The sequence below is a fragment of the Lycium barbarum genome, chromosome 1, assembly GCF_019175385.1.
Source record: "Lycium barbarum isolate Lr01 chromosome 1, ASM1917538v2, whole genome shotgun sequence".
In the NCBI taxonomy this organism is placed as follows: Eukaryota; Viridiplantae; Streptophyta; class Magnoliopsida; order Solanales; family Solanaceae; genus Lycium; species Lycium barbarum.
The window spans coordinates 168,814,220-168,835,038 of NC_083337.1; the positions used below are offsets into that span (position 1 = coordinate 168,814,220).

Consider the following 20,819-nt stretch of genomic DNA (forward strand, 5'->3'; position numbering starts at 1 on the left):
TTTGCTAGGGTAGTCGCAGCAAGTTAGTAATTTATTACTCTGCACCAATGAAGGCATTGATCCCTTAGCTAAAAAATTCCTTCTTTCACATCTTCTTCATACAATGTCTTCTTAAACTTTAGCTAATAAATATATTTTTTTGGTTAAACCTTTAGCTAATATTTCTGATTTTCAAGTAGATGAAATGAATCTGTACGTAGTGAGGGAACATATAGCAGAAGTAAGAAAAGTCTTTCTTCAAATTAAAGATGCAACAACTGGTGAAGTTATAGTAATCCCTAGAGTCTATACTACAACTCCAAATCCCTCGCTTAAAATAGTGGGTATCACGTCAATATTGCAATTTGCACGTATGTTCTTCCAAGTGCAATGGTCCTAATTAGACACCTTTGGCCCAAAATGAAGTATATCTCACAAGATGATGCATTTCGTATCAAGCGGGCTGAAACGGAAATTAAGTAGGGAAAAAAACGTAAGTAGACAATACTATAATAATATTTATATAATGTTAGCAAGTAAATGCTATTAAACATTACATGGCAAGTTAAGTGTTTTATAGTAAATCAAATTGCTATATATAAGGAAACTTAGTAGTGAATAATATCAATCCCTATTTTTTTGTTTATAGTATAACTACTTTTTTACGGTTTTATACCTAACTTCCTCCATATTCTAAAATATTTTTTTCCCAGCATGTTTTCCCTTACCTTTTTTACTTCATATTCTCATCTTCTTTCATTGTTCCATGAAAAATAAATCACAATTTTCATTTAAAACGGTGGGGAACAGGAGTACAATAATTTTAATGTCAATTTTTATTATATGTCATGGAATAATATTCGTATAATTTATTACACCTTTTATAATAAATTAGATATAACTTACATAATTTGATTATACACTATATATAATTTTATAGCCTCGTATAATTTTATTATACATTGTATAATAAATTATATTCTATATACTAAAAGTACTATCTTGTAAACATGGATGATTACCATATAAAATATAGTTAGTCTAGCATAAATCCTCTGTAACCCGAAGCAATCGAGAAGGAAAAATGGAAATGAATGGAAAGATAAGCAATTGCAAATGGAGAATGTATAGGTTGAAGAAGAGATAGAAGTGAGAAATATAGATATTTGGTTAAAGAAGAGAGATAATAATAAAACAAAGAGTTTATCCGTTAAAGGAGAAGGATAAATGATACTCCCTGATTTAGGGGGATTTTTTCCCTTTCACTTTATTTAGAAAATTTGAAGTTGGAGTTGACAATGAAGTTGTGTTTAATTATATATTTTGTAAAGAAGAGAAGAGAGCATTTTATTTTAAATTAATGAAGATGGAGTCAGAAAACAGGTTATAAGATGTTTTCAAAATCCAACTTCAAGTTGAATTTGAAATTTTCATGGCTAAACACTGATTTTCAAATAAAGCGAAAAAGTATTCCGAAAAAAAAGTGAATAATTTTTATGGCCAAATGGGTCCTAAGCACATATAGGAGGCGACCTTTGTGAAGGAAATATAGCGAGAGAGCAGTTGAAATGATGTATTCGTGTTCCTTTTCCAATTCAAACTCATAAATATTAGAGTCCGGAACCAAAATGCCCCTAAAAAAATCATTTTGAACCAAAATACCCCAACAAAAAAATGTTACAAAACTACCTTTAGCGCAGTAAAATACTGCGCTATAGCAATTCGTCTCTCTCCTATCGCACAGTATTTTACTGCACTATAGTGCTCCACTTTAAAACCATCGGGTTCCACCACTAGTCCCTCCAGTGGCCAAAAAAAAAAAATCGAAAACGCCATTGGAGGCGAATCTGAGGTGGTCCCCACATCCAAAAACGTCATTTTTTTATTAAATTTTGTCCGTGAAAGTTTAGATTCTCGGTATATTCAAGTCAATGAGCAAGAATCTAAGTTCGAATTTTGGGAAAAAACGGCATACAACTTGATTAAAATAACTCTATAAAAAATCTTCGATTAAGGTTTTCTACTATGAACTTTTGTTATTATTTTGTTATATACATTATATTCTAAGCATGCTTAACATTTAATCCTTGCCATTTTCTTTTTGTTCTTGTTCGACTGGGCAGTGGCTTTTGCCACTGTTCCAATTTATTTATTTTTTGTTTAATTCATTATTTGTTAAATGTTTATGAATTGTTAATTTGTTAAATGTTTATGAATTGTTAATTTGTTAAATGTTTATGAGTTGTTAATTTGTTAATTATTTATGAATTGTTAATGAATTATTATTTTGTTAATTGATTATTTGTTAAATATTGATTATGAATTTATTAGTTGTTAAATATTGTTTATGAATTGAAAGAAGTTGATTGGTAATGAATTATTATGTTGTTAAAACTTTGTATGGATGATTGTTATGTATTGTTTTGACATTTATCGTATTGTGTTGTATTGTATAGGACCAAATCAGTGGTTACATAAAATAGGACCTTTCGTCGTTACATAACAATAAAATTAAAGTAACAATCAAAGCAAACATTGTATTTAAACTAATAACATAATATAATACAATAGGAAACAACCATCCAAAGAAGTTGTAAATGATTATGAATTGTTAATCTATATAATTTTAAAAGGGTGAATATATATGTTAAATAAAAAAAATTATCTTAAAAAGAATAGTTAAAGTTCTTCTTTTCATAAATACATAAGCTAACGAAAAAAATGTAAAGTTTATAGGAAAATATGTGGTCGACGAATATACTCTTTTAGTTTAATTTTATCGTAGTTGTGTTGGCTATTTGGTCAATTAAAAATATATCACATATTCAAAATAGAGTTATAAACAAATATTACTGCTGAATTTCGATTTCCAAACGAATTAACTTAACAAGTCTTTGCCATCACATAATTCAAAAGTAATTAACTTAAAAATCTTTGCCATCACATATGTGTCCTTGCTATCATATATTAAATCAACCGCATATCCCATGTTAATTATTCACAAGATATAATATTACATAATTCACATATTCCCTACAAATTATTAATTAGCTAATATAATTTATCTTTCATTTCAAGAATAATGACTAATTTAGTTTGTACAGACCGGACTCTTTCATGTTCCCTTGGGCCCGATGTTTCCCCTCCGTCCGATGCTCACTCCGGGCCCGATGATCACTCGGGACCCGTTGTTCAGCCGGGGCCCGCTGATAGATCAGTATTGTCTTTGCAAGACAATCATAGGTCAGAGTTATTATGGGCCGGTACTATAGGGATATCTACTAGGCTCCGTCCTCGTAGGCTGCAGAGAGCGTGGACTCTTTTACGCGATCACCCCCCACCCCTCGCGTGTTGGAGATATTGTTTCAGGGCGGCATCTACCATTGCGTGTTCGTTGGTCGGGTACAGCATGATTGGGCGCTCTTCACAGCCATGGTTGAGCGGTGGAGGCCAGAGACACATACCTTCCATCTTCGCACTGGTGAGACCACGATTACACTTCAGGATGTGGAGGTCCTCTTTGGATTGCAGGTTGATAGAGTGCCACTACACACTCGGTACGAGCCTCCTCCTGGTCAGACGTGGGTGACAGAGTTGACTAGGCTCACCCACTTCGTGCCTGATGCCGAGGGCTAGATTTCGGGACAGAGTGGGGTTAAAATTAGTGCACTCTGCACTTATTTGGAGGGTCTCGATCCGGTTAATGACGGCACCCCGCAGGACGATGTTGATCGCCATTCCCGTTTGTACCTGCTTATTATATTGGGGGGCATCTTGTTCCCGAACTCATCGGGTGCCTTTGTTAGCTTACGTTATTTGATTTTCTTAGAACATCTGAACCGCCTGGGAGACTACAGCTGGGGTGGTGCTATTTTGGCGTATCTTTACAAATGCCTGTGCCGAGCGTCTGTTGGTGTTGTCAGAGATGTGTGTGGATTTTTTGCTCTTCTCCAGGTAATATTTTAAGTGTGCCTTCCTTTAATGTAGACAAACCCTCTTGAAATAACGACTTAAAAATTGTATTTTCTAATATCGCTTACAGTTATGGGCGTGGGAGAGGATGCTGCCTTTTCAGCCCGTACTTAGGCATCACCTCGAGATTGACATGCCTTACGCGAGAAGGTGGACAGCGGTTTTTGACCGTGATGTGTATACGCACCACAACATTTTTCCATTCCGGGACCAGCTTGATCACATGAAGGACGATGCGGTAAAACTATTTAAATTTACATTAATAATTTAATTAAACGTCTTTTCTACTTGGTGATCACTGATTTGTATTTATATGTTATGCGGCTATTTATATGGACGTCGTACGCTGCTATATTAGATGGTTTGCCGCCCTTCTGTAGGGCAGGTCAGGGGGTTTGGAGGACGCGGTGTCCATTGATACACCTGGACATCGTAGAGGATCACATGCCCGCGCGCGTCTTACGACAGTTTGGGCATGCACAGAGTACACCCCCTAACGTCCGTCATAAGCTCCGACACTACCAGCGGGACGATCGGGCTGCCGTTGATGATGATTTTCTGGCTTTCATGGATGTGCAGCTCTACCGTTGGGAGAACAGGTTGGGCACTTTAGCGGTGGTCGGCCGTTTGACTCCTATTGAGCATTACATGCGCTGGTATTATCATATCACACGCCAATTGATCGGCAACCCAGCTTTGCGTCCCCCTAGGGATGTAGGATACTCAGCACTCGCGGGACAGTACGAGACATAGGTAAATTTATCGTATTTAGATTTATTTAATTGCATTAATTTTTACGTTTTAAAAAATAACTTTTTTTTTCTGTTGAACACAAATGCAGCTGGTGGTCGTACATCGTTTACGCATCTTGGGGTTAGAGCATATGCCTTACCCTGGGTTTGTAGCGGAGATGGTAAAGATATCCGAGGATGGTATTCGGCAGGCAGGAGAGATTAGGCGCAGGGAGGAGCCTGTTCCGGAGGCTGAGTATCAAGCAGCACCAGGAGGTAGGGCTGTTCACGGTTTTGTTTAAAATCGAAACCAAACCAAAAATTTAACCAAACCGAATTAAAAAAATCGACATTTGGTTTGATTTGGTTTTAAATTTTAAAAACCGATAATATTTGGTTTGGTTATGGTTATATTAAAAAATAACCGAATAAATAACCGAACCAAACCGATAAATTATATACATAAATTTTATAATTATTTATATGTATAATATTAGTTTTTCATAAATAATTATAAATATTTTATACCTTTTAATCATTAATTTGATTTCTGGTCTACTTATTTCCAAAGTTTGGGATCATTACACAAAGTTTGTTTTATTTCATATATTTTCATTTTAATTTTAGGTAGTCTTTATGTTTAATTAATATGTATGTTTGTAACAACAACTAAAAGCTCCTATGCTCTACTTTATTTCCAGGTATGTATATTAAGATGACAAAAATGGTGCAGTTACTACTTAGTTAGTTTTTAGCTTTATATGTAATAGTTTAGCAACTTTGGGTAACTTGAGTACGACACTATCCCTAATAGTGAAAATGTTTCTATGATGTATGTTCCACCTTAAACTATAAATAAAAGATATCGTTTGAACAAAAACAAAAGACATGTCTTTTTCAACTTTTTAATGTTTATTGATAAGTCTCATGGCTGCTAGTCATAAACCGAAAAATCCAACCAAACCGAACCAAACCGATGGTTATTATTTTATTTGGTTTGGTTATGGTTTTAGACATTTAAAAACCGACTAAATTGATTTGGTTATGGTTTTAATCAATAACCGACCCAAACCGAACCATGAACACCCCTACCAGGAGGAGGACCGGGTGCTCCCAGAGGAAGAGGTCGTGCTGGCAGAGGACGCAGTGCTGCCGGAGGACGCCGTGCGCGTAGAGGACGCGGTGCTGCTGCTAGAGGACCTGGTGGTGGAGGACACCATCTGGTAGATGAGGCGGATGAGGCCGATCCCATTCCAGAGGGCGTTCATGGTCTAGTCCATCCGCAGGCGTTCCAGGCCGGTGGCAGCTCACCTGGGGACTCACCTACGTTTACGCCGGCGCTCTTACTTGCTGAGATACCCAGGTCTTCATCACAGCCGAGCCAGAATGCATACATGGAGGAGCGTGATAACGTTGATTGGGCGGCGTTACGCGCTTCATTAGCTGATGAGCGGCCTGCGAGGAATTAAGAGGGAGCCAGGATTCTTGACATCGATGAGTTTTTGATCCCGGTTAATATCTAAAATACTTATTTGTTCATTTAAATTATTTATTTTAAATATATATATATATATGTTACTCATTATTTAGTAATATTTTATATTTTAGGATTCGGCGCCAGCGGGTCCACCAGAGCCACCCACTCAGGCGTTTTCTCATGGGTCTGCCGAGCCAGCGATGTCTTCCCATATGACTACCGAGCCACAGGTAAGCTTTTCATTAAAATTTGTTTTATTCAATATAAGGTCAATATTTAATATACATATTTGATTATTTAAAGTATTTATTTTAAATATGTATGTTACTTATTATTTCCTTTTTTTTTTTTTTTTCATATTTTAGGATTCAGCGCCAGTGGGTCCACAGGAGCGATCCATTCAGGAGCATTCTCATCAGCCTGCCGAGGCAGAGGTGTCTTCTCATGAGACTACCGAGGCGCATGTAAGTTTTTTACTTAAAACTAATTTTATTCAATATAAGGTAAATATTTATTTAATTTTTATAACCTTTACTTGGACTTCGAACAGCATCTCGTCCAGGAGACTACCTCATATTCACCACCACACCTATCTCAGGAGCCTACAGACCCATCTCAGGAGCCTACTCAGGCGCCCGTTGGCACACAGGTTTGATTAAATAAATAACGTTAATGTATTCAATATAAATAAGAAATGATACTAATTATTATATATTTTTTAGGTTCATCCTTCGGCGCCCGCGGTGGCAACTCCTGACGAGGAAGAGTCCGAGTTTCCAGACCCAGGTCATCATGAGGTTCTGCCCGTGCGAGCGGGACCAAATCCCAAGAAGAAGCACATTCTAGTCAAGGGCACCCGAACCAGGGGAAGAGATGATGATCATGACTTGGAGCGCCCGGTTGTTAAGAGGAAAAAGGGAGATGGAGATGATGGCGAGGGTGGTGGGAATGGTATGAGCCTTAGGCCTAGGGATAGTCTCCGGCATACTACATGTGAGACCCATCCTCGATAGTCTATATACATTAGAGTTGTACAATTTATCGTAAATATTCTATATTTTTTGCATATTTATAAATATTATCTTAGTCTTTATTATTACTAGTGAATTCATCCGCGCTTCGCGCGGTCACAATAAATAAATAAAATATAAGAAAAAAATAATGCCTCGAATTTTTTAAACGAAAATCAATCTTTACTAATGAAATATTTATCTACGATTCTACCACTGAGTTATTACAATGTAAATAACCTATTATAATTGGTAAGCCTATATTAACACTGAATGTTTTATATAATGTCAATGTATCATCTTATCCCTTCTTTCTTAAACACTTAAAAGTGAAAGTACTGCAATTTTTTTACATCTACCTTCATCCAAATAAAACGAAATCTCCATCTCACCATTCAAAAGGTTATATTGTCATTGTTTTTCACAACACGACCAATACAAGCATCTAAGAAAAAAGACCATCTAGTCCTTTAAAATTGAGGTTTTGACGATATACTCTTAATTATTGACACTTTTTACAAAGAAAATACTTATTGAAAGGTGGGGTGACATATTCATTTTATTTTATGTGAATTATTTTTATTAATCTGTTAAGAAAATAACCCTTTATTCATATCTTAAACAATTTACTTTAAGTTTCTTATTTTATCTTATATTCGAAATCCACTGGCTCGACTAATGCAGATTTGTATTATGTTAGACCCATTAATGGGGGAAGGGAAAGACGCCACATACTTAAGATTTTTCTAAAAAACTTATTGCATATTTAAGACCACATATTTTTAAAAAAAATCTCTTTTCGTGAACTCTCTACACAACTAAAAGGTTTTATATAAAAAATAAAATCAAGAGAGTATGTATTATTCAACAAAAATGATGTACATAATTTTTTTTCTTTCTTAAACTATATGCTAGAATAGGTTCATAAGGAATAAAATTGAGGGAATACATATTATACATACGGACATTAGAAAATAACATGTTTATACAAATGTCAAAGAAAACACTGCTTGAAAAAATTGTACAAACTTACCATGGATAGGAGAATAAGAAATATGGTATGTCTTCTAATAACAATATTAAAAATTGAAACAGGAAAAAAACAAATAAAGACTAAAACACTCTTGAAATACAAGTGAAAGTTTCCCAACTACTTCAATTTTAATCTTCTCAATTGCTATCTCTTACGTACACTTGAGTTGTTCCGCCTGTTTAGCCTTAGTTCAACAGCCACCACAAAAAATTCACTCTCTCTCTCTCTAAAGTTTTAAGTCTTAGAAAAACATTACTCCCCACAAAAAAGTAAAATTTGCACTATTAATTTAACCAAACTTCTCTATGAAATTCCACAAGTATTTTTACTAAAGGAAAGCGTAACTATACAAAACTATTGTATTCCTCATTAACTAATGAACATGTAAAACATTTCTTGTTCCCACTATTAGCACAATTGATTCGAAATATGATGCATGAATTATATCAAATACATACCTGCTGTTATCCATAATTTATAATCATATGACATATGACATATGATCAGCATATCCAGTCAAAGGTTACATATAGGAATTGAGATTGGATCTTCCAAAAATCATTTTTTAACCTTGTTGAAGTATGATAGTCAGCAAAACCCTTTGACCTATTAGCTAATCTTTCTGCTTCATGCTGCCATGCCTTCAGCCTACAATTGTTAGACCATAAATCTCAAAATTAATTTTCACTAAAGCAAACAAAGAGAAAGGAAGAGGAGTGAAAAATATGATAAAAACTTACTGAAATTGATGGCAAAAGGCACAGACGAAAGATTTCTTCAATGTTGATTTGTTGGGCATATGAGAATGTTGTTTACATAGTATATATATTGGTATTTGATGAGAATGATTAATGTAAATTAAATGGGTTTAATTGTAGGTGGTAAACGGGTTTAGGGTATGCATGTTACATTTGAGAGAGTGATTAATGAGAATTAAATGGGTTTAATTTTCTGAAAAAATGTTAAGGTAAAATATAAGGCAAAAGGCACAATATTTTTCTAAAAATGACACTAATAGAAATCCTGGCAGTTTGCTGAAGTTTTTTATTCACATCTTGCATTGGCAGTTTGTTTATATTTCTTCTAATTGTTTGAGACGTTTCAAATTCTTTTTCCTCCATAATTAAGGAATTTGAGAGGTTGGAAATAAATTACGTACTCCATGAATAAGAAGAGTGGAGTATTAATTATTGAGTCATTTATTGTTGTTACAATAAAATACTTAAAAAGATGGGATAAAAAAATAAGCAAAAGCTCAAAAAAAGAAGAAAAAAGATAATTGTGTTTCTAGGCCATAAAGAGGTGTCACATCATCTTGTCTATGCCTAACTTTATATTATATATAGATTTATAGTTTCACATCCTAAATTGATAATAAAAAAAAACGTGACACATTCAAAATAAAGTTAAGTATTAATTTAAAAATAAGACAAAACCCTAAAAGATAAATAACTTAAAGCTAATGACTACAAGTCTTCAAACAAAAAAGGATTTCGAACACTTTTCAACCACTAAAACGACAATCCAAAGTATTGCGTATTCTTGATATATTGAGCCTATTTTATTAATTGTACAAATATAAGTAGGGTTCTATATAAAATATTGAAGTTCCGGAATCTCAAAGCATGATTAATATACGGCTAAACTACATAAAAAGGAGTGAAAATGTAATAAGAGGCTGGTTTTGGAAAATGGTGGATCGCTATAGCTCAGTAAAATACTGCGCTTTAGGTGAGAGACAAACTACCTTTAGCACAGTAAAATACTGCGCTAAAGCAGTCAACGGGTCCGTTACGGTTAACTCCTATAGCGCAGTATTTTACTGCGCTAAAGTACTTAACGGGTCCGTTACGTTAAGTGCTTTAGCGCAGTAAAATACTGCGCTAAAGGTAGTTTTGTAACTTTTTTTTTTGTTGGGTATTTTGGTTCAAAATGGTTTTTTTGGGGGCATTTGGTTCCAGACTCTAAATATTACTCCTTTCTACATGACATTTTGTCTGGTCTTAAAAAAGTGACATTTTTTTAATACATTTGGAAACAATTTTATTTTAAATTTTTTATTTTATCATTAATGAGATGATTTATAATCATACTCTTACATATGCATATTTCTTATTTTAAACAATAAATTTTAATTTCCTTTGCTTTTTTAAACGTTGTGACCAATTAAATATCATTACATAAAATGGTTTACAGGGACTAGTAATTGTTAATGAATTATGCTTTCGAGGATAACAAATTTATTCATTGATCCCAAGAAAGAAACTTTTTGAAGTGAGGTGACCAAATTCTGTTATCCTTGTTCCCCTGTGTGCGTAAATAAAGTTACCACGACATTATCATTATGCTTTGCACTAGATCCACTAATCTAATTGAATTAAGGAATACTAAGGACCCAAAGGCTGTCATGTAGTTTTCTTTATTTAAAAAAATAAAAAATTGACACAATTGTCGATAAAATTTCAAGTAGCAATTTTTTTCTTGATTTTTGAATATTTTAATCTCCTAACTACCATTTGAACTGTTAGTTGCACAAAATTCATTGCAATTACTTACAGGAAAATGCTCGCACAAAGAGTGTTTTTTAATAAAGTGGTTTCAACGTGGGCGTAATTAACTCTTTGATCTCGAGAGCCCGAGACTTAGTAGGCGTTTAGCCATAGAAATCAATTTTTTTTTTTTTTGAAATTTTGAAGTTGGAGTTGTGTTTGGCCATAGCTTTTGAAATTGTATTTCAAGTTTGTCTTGTTTTTCAAATTTTAAATACAACTTCAAGTTGTATTTAGAATTTGCATGGTTCAACACTAATTTTTGAAAAAAATGAGAAAAAGTGAATAATTCTTATGATCAAACGGGTCTTTAAAATGATAAGTTGTAAAGCAAATCCACTAATTGGGGATTGTTTATGAATTACTACTAAAATTTTACCATCTGTACATGTACTAGTTTGACCACAACATCTTAATCTGTAAATGAAATATGATTTGAATTTCAAGTGAATTTTTATTTGAAGTATAAATATATTTTAATTTGAAGTTAGAAAAAAAGTTTCACATCTTAGACAACTCGAATTCGTATTCAAATATATAAACAAATATTGCTAGGAGTTTTGCATGTAATATTGCTGCTGAAGGAAACTTATGAGGTATGTTGGCTCTTTAAATTGGGCGCCCTTGTAATTTCAAGAAGGTTTACTATTCAGCTGGTAGATCACGTGAGCCATGATCACAAAATTTACCAAGCCAACTATATATGCAAATTTGAGTCATAGATACATTAAAACATTACAAAAAATGCCCCATATCTTCACATTTGTAGCAATTAGTATCAAATTCCCTCAGCCTTTCCTTATCTCCTCTACTAACCCAACAGAAACTCACAAGTGATTCATTGGGGCAAACTTACTATTCTCTATAATTTATGTATGCCTTATACTCTAAGCTTTTCGATATAATTCATATATTTATTAGACATATGATTACATTAAAAAACGGCTGTTGGGCTTTGTGATCGTTAACGAAAAATAAATGAAGAGGAACACAACACCCGTTGCACTCGATTGGCTAATCAAGTCAAAGCGGGAAGCTTCTTTTTGATGGGCCACCAATAAAATCGTCGATTTTTCTGAATTCTTCACTTCTGTTATTTCTTTTTCCGAATTGCTTTTTCCCGGGTCGAAGGTCTATCAGAAATAACCTTTCTACCTCCCAAACTAGGAATAAGATCTGCGTACATCCTATTCTGGTGAAACCACACTTGTAAGATATGTTGTTGTTGTATGTGATTGTGTTAACACTAATGAATCAACTATTGAGGATCCTGGGAGAAATATGTTTTTTCGTTTTCTTTTTTCCACATATATATCAATCCATCAGTCGGTGAATTCTAATTTGATGAGACAACAATCAATTTCAATATACGAAACTTTCCTGAAACCACAATATGGGTTACTCAATATATCCAACCATAAGATCTTTTTGTCCATTTTAAGCTTTGCTCTCTGCCAAATATCATGGGAAGACTGTGGCTTCTCTCTGCAGCTTTGACTTGTTGCCTTCATCGAATAGACTTTTTACTGTTGCAGTAACTGCTCCGCAGCACCGTTGCAATTAACAGTTCAATACCTAAACATTTCTTCTGTTACATTTTAGACCCATAGCTTTCGTTCAATAGACCTCTCCAATTTTACATTCCCTTCATATTTTCTTCAAGAACATATATAACTCCGCATTAGCAATATGGAAAGCGTAAAAAGATGTCTTTAAAATATGCGAAATTTGTTAAATTTGTCTTCCGTTAATAATTTGCTCCAAAAATGTCTTGTCGTAATAGTTAGTTAAAAACATCTTTATTTCACATAGAATTCAACCGAACATAATTAGAAGATTAATGAGGACATATTATGACTTACACGCATATATTGGGAGCATAGCTGATACGATTTAACACCTAACATTTTCTCTATTGCAGTTCAGACCCATAGCTTTCGTGTTGAACATATCGAGTATTTATTATTTTTAACAATATTGTAGGTGTTCAATTGGGTATAAAATAGTGAAATGAAAAAGAAAAAAAAAAGACTTTTGATGTATACTAAAAGTATCATTAGGTATATATTAACGGAAAAAGGTCCAAATTTATATTTAAATTTTGCCAAATGGTTCAAAATTACTTTATTTTAATAGTTAGAGTCAAATATATTTTCACAAATACAAATATTGGTTTAAATATATCCTTATTCATAAGCCTTTTTTATAAGAAGAAAATATCAAATTTTACCTGTAACTATTGTACTTGTCGAAGTAGAGGAAGTATAAGGGATTGTTTTTCAAGTGAGATGAGATAGACAAAGATATTTCACAGATCACCTATCTCACTAGTTTAGTAAAAATAATGAGATAAAATAATCTCGAGATTAATTAATATTCATAATCAAATGCGAGATAAAATAATTTCTCATTTTATCATAAAATTGTTATCCTTATTCCAGGAATCAAACGACCCTGCAGTATATCAGTGAATATTTTGTATGCGCCAATTTACGAGATGCACAGATATCAAAAATGAATTTTAAAATATTTAAATTGAAAAAAATAAACAACAAAAGGGTGCACGGAGCACAAAGCATTTCATAGTGACGCGTGTGGGGTTAAAAAGTCTATTTTCAAACTTTTGAAAGTTTCCTTAAATTGTGTGATTCGTGCTTTTGCTTTTTTAATTCAGAAAAAGCAACAACTTTGTATTATACTGTCATGATTCATCGGTATATACACTGTCCTCTCCTCTGTCACAAGTCACAACAAAGACCAAACAAATTGGAAATAAATTCCCCCACCTATAAATAAAAGCAAAAAAAGAGTAAAGCTGAATTTTGCTGCCTTATTTCTCTGTCCCTCTTGTCTGCCTCTCACATTTTTGATATCTGGGCTTTGGCCTTTTTCTCTGTTTCTCAGCGTTTTTCTACTGTGTAACAACTTAATACTGATGTCACTTTGAATAACAAAAATGATCTTTTAAATCCGAGTTAGATCTAAAGTGATTCCTTAAATAGTAGTATTGAATAATTTTGATCTTTCAATTTATAAAAAATAACACTTTTGAATTTTATCGAATATTCAACTAATTCTAGCAGTCAGATTTATGAAGCCAAAGGTGCAAATATATCCCTCAACTTTACGATTTAGAGCAGATATACCTCCTGTCAAAAAAGTGATGTATATATCCCTGCCATTACAAAATGGTGCAAATATACCCCTGCCGTTACACAAATGGTGCAAATATACCATTTCCCCTGATGAATTTATTTTTAATTTAGCTCATTTTTTATTAAAAAAATACCGCATGGCTTTAAAAAAGTCTACCCATTCTTTTTTAGTATAGATATTTTTCTAAAGCCACATGATAAATATTTTTCCTGGAGAGTCGAGTCTGATTCGTTTTAAAAAATTTCTCAATGAATCTAAATCAATAAGTCTACCCATTTTTTAAACGAACCATATCCGACCCACCCAAAAAAATTACCATATGGCTTTAGAAAAATATGTCTACTAAAAAAAATTGGGTAAATTTTTTTTTCAAAGCCACGTGAATTTTCTTAAAATTAAATAATATGCTAAATGATTTTTACAAAAATTTCGTTAGCCAAAAAGGTATATTTGCACCATTTTGTAACAGCTGAGGTATATATAACGAGGGGTATATCTGCTCTAAATCACAAAGTTGATGGGTATATTTGCACCTTTTTCCCGGATTGTAAAAAATAACAAGATTTAATTAAAAACAATAAGAAAATTTTATTAAATCTCAAAAACAGCAAGATCGAAAATTAAATCTGACGCCAAAACTTACAAAAGTTGCACCATACTCCAAAAATAACCAAAAATATTAGAAACTTCAAAACTGCACATTCAAATATGAATTCATGTTATATCCTTATTTTTCACAATTTCTTTTAAATCTAACAAGCAAAGTTGGTAAATATTAAATATACGGGAAAGGATCAAATATACCCCTATTTTATCAAAAAAATGCCAAATATGCCCTTTATTATACCTTGAGTTCAAATATACCCTTAGTGGTCGTTTGGTTGCTAGTCAAAATAGTCCCGGGATTACAAAATCCCAGTATAAGTGGGTTAAGAAGGTATAAGTTGAGTTATTCCAGCACTAATTTTTATACCACGTTTGGTACAAGGTATAAAATAATCCCGGGATAAATCTATACCTTATACCAAACGTGGTATAAAAATTAGTACTGGCTAACCCATTTTATACCTCAAACCAAACGACCACTTACCGTTATATTTTGGGCTCAAATATACCCTTCATTTTAACGGAGAGACACGTGTCATCATCCTGTTGGCCTATTTTAAGTATCTCCTAATTAATACAAATCTAACACATAACTCATATCCAATTAAAAAAGACCCATACCCGTATCCAAAAAATTGAAGCAAAGCTTGATCAATGGTGGCTGCCAATACTCAAAAGGCTTACTTCTTGATAAGTTTAAAGGACCAAAAAAGCTCAGAAGTACATTTAAGGAACCAGTTTGAACCTAACTCAAAACATAAGGAACCATTTTAGCATTCTACCGTCCTGTATTCTCTTCTTTTTACCTTTATAAATATATGCCCACGAAAAACAAAAACTTACACAACATAAAGCAACCCCTTTTCAGGTTCCTTTAAATTATCCTCCCATTCCTCTGCTATCATAGAATCCATTTTATAAAAAAGTAAGTAAGAGGTAAAAAGAAAAACTTTGAAGTGATCAATCTTCAAGTTTCTATTTGTTTCTTTGCTGATAACACCAAAATGGATGTAAGCACTGCAGTTTTATTTTTTATTTTTTATTTTATACTCTAACAAAGAGTTTCTTTTCAGAAATGGACTTATTATGTTCTTGATTTTTTTTTTTTTTTGGGGGGGTTCAAAACAGGAGAACAACTACTACTTCAAGAGGAGCCACGTACCAGCATTTGGTAGCTGGGATTGTAACAATGATGATTTTCCAATTCCATTCACAGAGTGTTTTGAATCAGCTAGACAAGCTGGTTTGTATAATTACAGCTACTCACAAGACTCTGATTTATATGTAACTGGAGATCTTTACCAGAACCATATTGTTACTCCCACTATGATCGTCGTTCCTCGTCGTAAGGTAATTATTAACTACTCACTCCATATCAATTTATGTGACATTATATGAGTCGACTGAGAGTGTAAGAAAAAACTGAAGACTTCCCAGTTTGTAATCTTGAACTTGTTATAATATTTGTGCAGCTATAAGAAAATTTAAACTTGTGACCTTTATATGTACTAGTGATTTTTTTTTTATGCTTTAAACAAGCTAATAGCTTTGATGCTGTACTAGAGTGTCTGCTACAGTTTAGCCGCGTCCAATAGCTTTGATTTAAAACTCTATCTTTGTCTTAAAACTCATTGTATATGTACATATTATTAATTTAGAATTCGATAACTTAAAAAATCAAAATTCAGAACTCATAAGCTTCAAATACTAACTCGACTCTGAAGCTGACTATTTGGATATAATATCATTGGGCTATTTCCTTTGTGTTAATAGTGTATATGAGTGCAGCGAAAGCTAAAACTGCGAAAGTGTGATTGGGTGCAGAAAAAAGCAAGTTACAAAGAAGCAAGAAAAGATGCATGGGAGATGGGTGATTGTGAGGGAGAATCACCAAGCCCTGTTCCTCTTTCTCCTCCTACTGCTAAACCTGTGCCCAAACCTGTTGATGAAGATCTCTACAAGATTTCTCCTGACTTGCTTTACTCAAAGTCTAAAATGGTAAGCCTAATTTTTGACATACATCATTTGTGCAGCAAAATGTAGTAGCTTTAGTCAAAATCTTATATTTGTGATAAGAAAATTCACTGAATATGTATAAATTATTTATCCTTAACCTGATTAACTATCTCTTCTTTAATTCAAAATTATAAACTCAAAATTTTGGACTGGCATCTACATCTAAGTTGAGGATATTTTTTTGTGTAGTGTAAAAAGGCAGTTCAAAATTTGGTAGAAGTCCACCAGGTTCTCTTTAACTGCTTCACCCATTCATGTACTACCAGAAATCAAAGGACTTTTTGTGGTCCATTAAAGGAAAAATGATTACCCTTTTTTTCTGGTGTCACATCTGAAGGGACATTACTTAATTAAAGTCATAATCTTTTTGACCAAAGAAAAAGGTTAGAAAAGTTAATCACTTGTTTTGGTTTATTTTAAAGATTTTAATTGCACTACGAGTTAAAGTTCAGTTGATAAGATATAGTCTCATTTATATAGAAAAAAAGTTTTAAAAACTCCTCTTTGCCCTTCATTGTGCTGAACTTTCCTTTGATTTATTTAAACCTTTTGCAGAAGGGCATCCGAGGATTCATTTCGAGCTGCTTGCTGCCAACTTGTGCTTGTTAAGTCTGGGTCAAATATAAAGCAACACATATAAGATATGTGTGGAGTAGTCCCATGTACTCCTACGATAGAGATGTTTGCAGTGTTTTTTGGGTTTAAACCAGTAAAAGGTGGCCACAAAAAAGATAATAGAATATTGGCCATCCCAAGAAGATAAATATATCATCATTATGATATGATATAACAGAGAAGTCTTCTTTTGGTCTCTGTTGCCAATGGTATGCTTCTACTTGGAAGTATTTTGGTGTCCTAGTACAATACTAGTGGTGTTGGGTTTTGTAATTTATAAAATCAAGAGGAATTGTATGGGGAGTTGGGATTAAAACCTTGTAATAGTATTACTTTGTGAAGCCTCCTTTGTGCCTTTTCGTGTTTCCTTCTTTATTCTTTGGTCAAGTGTCACTTAAGCTAATTGACCCAAATTTGAAGGGTACCCAACAGTCGGTTGTGAGTGCTTAGTTGAAAATAATTACCATTTGAGTTTTAAGATTTATTCATTACAGTGTAGATTTTTATTTAACACCAATACATTCCTTGAGAAATAATTGTAAGTAATTTCATTTAAAAATATTAATAATCTTTAATAAATGGTAAGTTATCTATTATTACAAGCTAAATTATACTGATCGTGTAAAAAACTTTACATCATTAGAGTATATAATTGTTAGACAATATACTTAGGACTCCAGGACTCCTAACCCCCTGTTTGGATGGTGATTTTCCATGGTTCATTAATGTATAGTTTTATATGAAACCACAGAACCAGTCTTGAAGTGAATGAATTAGAAAGAAGTAAGGAAATGAGACACTCTTTCTTGAACTATATCATAAACAGATCTTCTATTGTTTTTAAAATTATGTGGTATGGTGTTGTAAACTCGTGGTTCATCTCATGGTTATATAACCATGAAAAGTCTCAATTTTTATAATCACGGATTTGATGATTTTTCCGTGGTTACATATTTCGTTTCCCCATTATACCCTACCATCCACCCACCCCACCCCACCCCCACCCTACCACTCTCCCCCTCCCACCCTTCACCATCCACACACCCCTACCCCCACCTTTATCCCACAACCACCGATGTCACCCCACCCACCCCTCCACCACCCACTACCCCTCACCACCACCTAACCCCACCGTACCACCCACTATACCCATCCTCATCCCACAACCATCCATTACCCCTCACCACCACTACCCCAACCCTCATCCCACCCACCCCTCCACCACCCCCACTCACTACCTACTTATTTTTAAAGTTCCTATTTTATTCTCTACCTGAGTTTTATTAATATATATAAATTAATTTTTAATTAAGAGTTAAGGGTATTTAAGTAAACTTACAAGTTATTATACAATACCATACAGTCAAACCAAACAATATAAATGTTATTAAACCACAACAAACATACATTCTATCCAAACATTGTGTTCATTAATACAGTATAATACAATACAACACCATACTGTATCATACCATACTGTACATTAATGAACCACAGGAAACAACCATCCAAACAGAGGGTAAACTACAGTATACTATATGTCTAAGAGTAAGGATTAGAAAGGGATTATAATTGTATCTGTAGTGTGCATTAGAATAACATTATGAGTGGGACTCTTAGCTATTCCTACAATGTATATATTCACACCATAGTGAACGTACAGAAGACAAGAAACAGAGAACAATAACTCTGATTTATCCTTTGTAAACTTTCTTCAATAACTTCAACATTCCCATTTTTTTTTCTTTTTGCTAAAGAGAAGTTCGTTAATAGTGTAAATCCTTAGGGCATCAACATACTACACTGATGATGTTGAAATCTTTTCATTGTTGAGGTATATACCTTAAGCCTCAATTCAGACTAACCATCGATTGAGCCGAGGGTCTTTCGGAAACAGCTTCTCTACCTAAGGTAGGAGTAAGGTCTGCGTGCACTCTACCCTCCCCAGACCCTACGTTGTGGGACTTACTGGGTATGCTGTTGTTGTCGTCAGACTAACCATCGATGTCCAAACTAAGAGTGGATTTATGGGTCTTATGGGAAACATATTTATACTTGCCCTACCTCCCCCTATAGGCTTTTCTCTTTTTCTGTCTTTTGATCATAACAGGAAGACACATAAATTTTAAGATCGGATCAATAGCCCCACCAGGAGTTGAGTTCCTTTTCTACGGACTGCTTTTTTGCTTTTGCCCGTAATGGAATATTAACACTTAAATGATAGGTGGATTTAAAAGTCTCTAAAGAGTGATTAAACAAAAGAAGCAACAAAAACAACTTTAGTAGACTAAAGAAGAAGCAAAGTTATAAATCAAGGGACTATCCCACACTAATAAAGTTGCAAAATGGATCCATGAATATCCCTTCTCGTGACAATACCCAATAATTCTACCCTGTCTCTTTGACAAATGTCGATGAAACGAATATTTCGTCAAGAAAAGATCCGAGTAACTCTCTAGGTTCCAAACTATTTTTTTTTAGAATTTTTGAAGTTGGAGTTGGAGTTGTGTTTGACCATAGTTTTTGCAAATAATATTTGGTTGTTGAATGTACTTTTCCTAAAAAATATGAAATATGATTTATACCCCTTAATTTCTATAAACTAGCAAAACCACCCAAAGCAGTTGATAAACATAACCAGTGTGAAAAATATAGCAATTATACTTGAGATCAGCTTATTGAGTGCTCAAAACTGATGGTTTCTTTTCATCAAAAGGTTGCAACTGAGAGGCTTACGAGTGTATACACAAAATATAGTATCTGTAAATGTAATTTTATTGCAAAATTCCCATCTTTTTTTTTTTTTTTTAAAGGCTTTTTAGCACATGATATTCAATGTTGTTAGAGTCGAGAGCAACTGAACAACATAAGTTACCTCTGACCAGTGAAATGTTGTATGAACTTTTAGGATAAAAACTGAGCAACATAAAAACTTTTGGGATGAAAGTTGAAAACAAAAAAACAAAAGTAAAGGTCCAAAATAGAAAATGAAAAAAGTGAAAAACAAGGTTTTGATTGTTTCCAAATTCTAAATACAATTTGAAATTTTTATAGCCAAACACCATAAAGTGAAAAAAGTGAATAACTTAGTGGGCGTTTGGCCATAAAAATTATTCACTTTTTTCCGAATTTTTTTTTCACTTTTTTTACTTTTAGCGTTTGGCCATAAAAATTATTCACTTTTTTCCGAAGTTATATTCCGGAATACTAAAAACAAGAAAAACTTGTTTTTCAAAAAATTTCTAACTTTTTTCACTTTTTTACACTACATTTCACCAAAAACTACAATTTTAAAAACTATGGCCAAACACAACTCCAACTCCAACTTAAAAATTCCAAAAAAAGTGAATTTTTTTTTGGTATTTATGGCCAAACGGACCCTTAGTTACACGCCTAAACTTTGGGATGGATATTATGTTTTGTGCTTATCTTAGCTTATTGGTTACTATTAATTTAAAAGACATGAAGGAGTTAATAGATCTAAATGGCTTCCAAGAATTTTGTCGCAAACGGTGGATAATGCACCCATATAATTCCACAACAATATCAACACCACGTAACATGAGAACGGGGATTTCACTTCAAGGACGTAGGATAATTAATATATTAAGCATATGACCGTATTTTTGTTTGTCTTCCACAACTACATTTACTAATAATTTAATATACCGAGTC

General features: G+C 33.4%; 1 protein-coding gene across 1 annotated transcript; it reads left to right on the forward strand.

The window, feature by feature from the left end:
• The first annotated feature begins 15,345 nt into the window (after window positions 1-15,345).
• LOC132606943 (uncharacterized) lies at window positions 15,346-17,485 on the forward strand. Its single transcript, XM_060320646.1, has 4 exons — window positions 15,346-15,523; window positions 15,642-15,863; window positions 16,338-16,511; window positions 17,085-17,485. Exons 1-4 carry the CDS (start codon window positions 15,518-15,520, stop codon window positions 17,136-17,138), a joined length of 456 nt encoding a protein of 151 aa, XP_060176629.1. The 5' UTR covers window positions 15,346-15,517; the 3' UTR covers window positions 17,139-17,485.
• The last annotated feature ends 3,334 nt before the right edge of the window (window positions 17,486-20,819 follow it).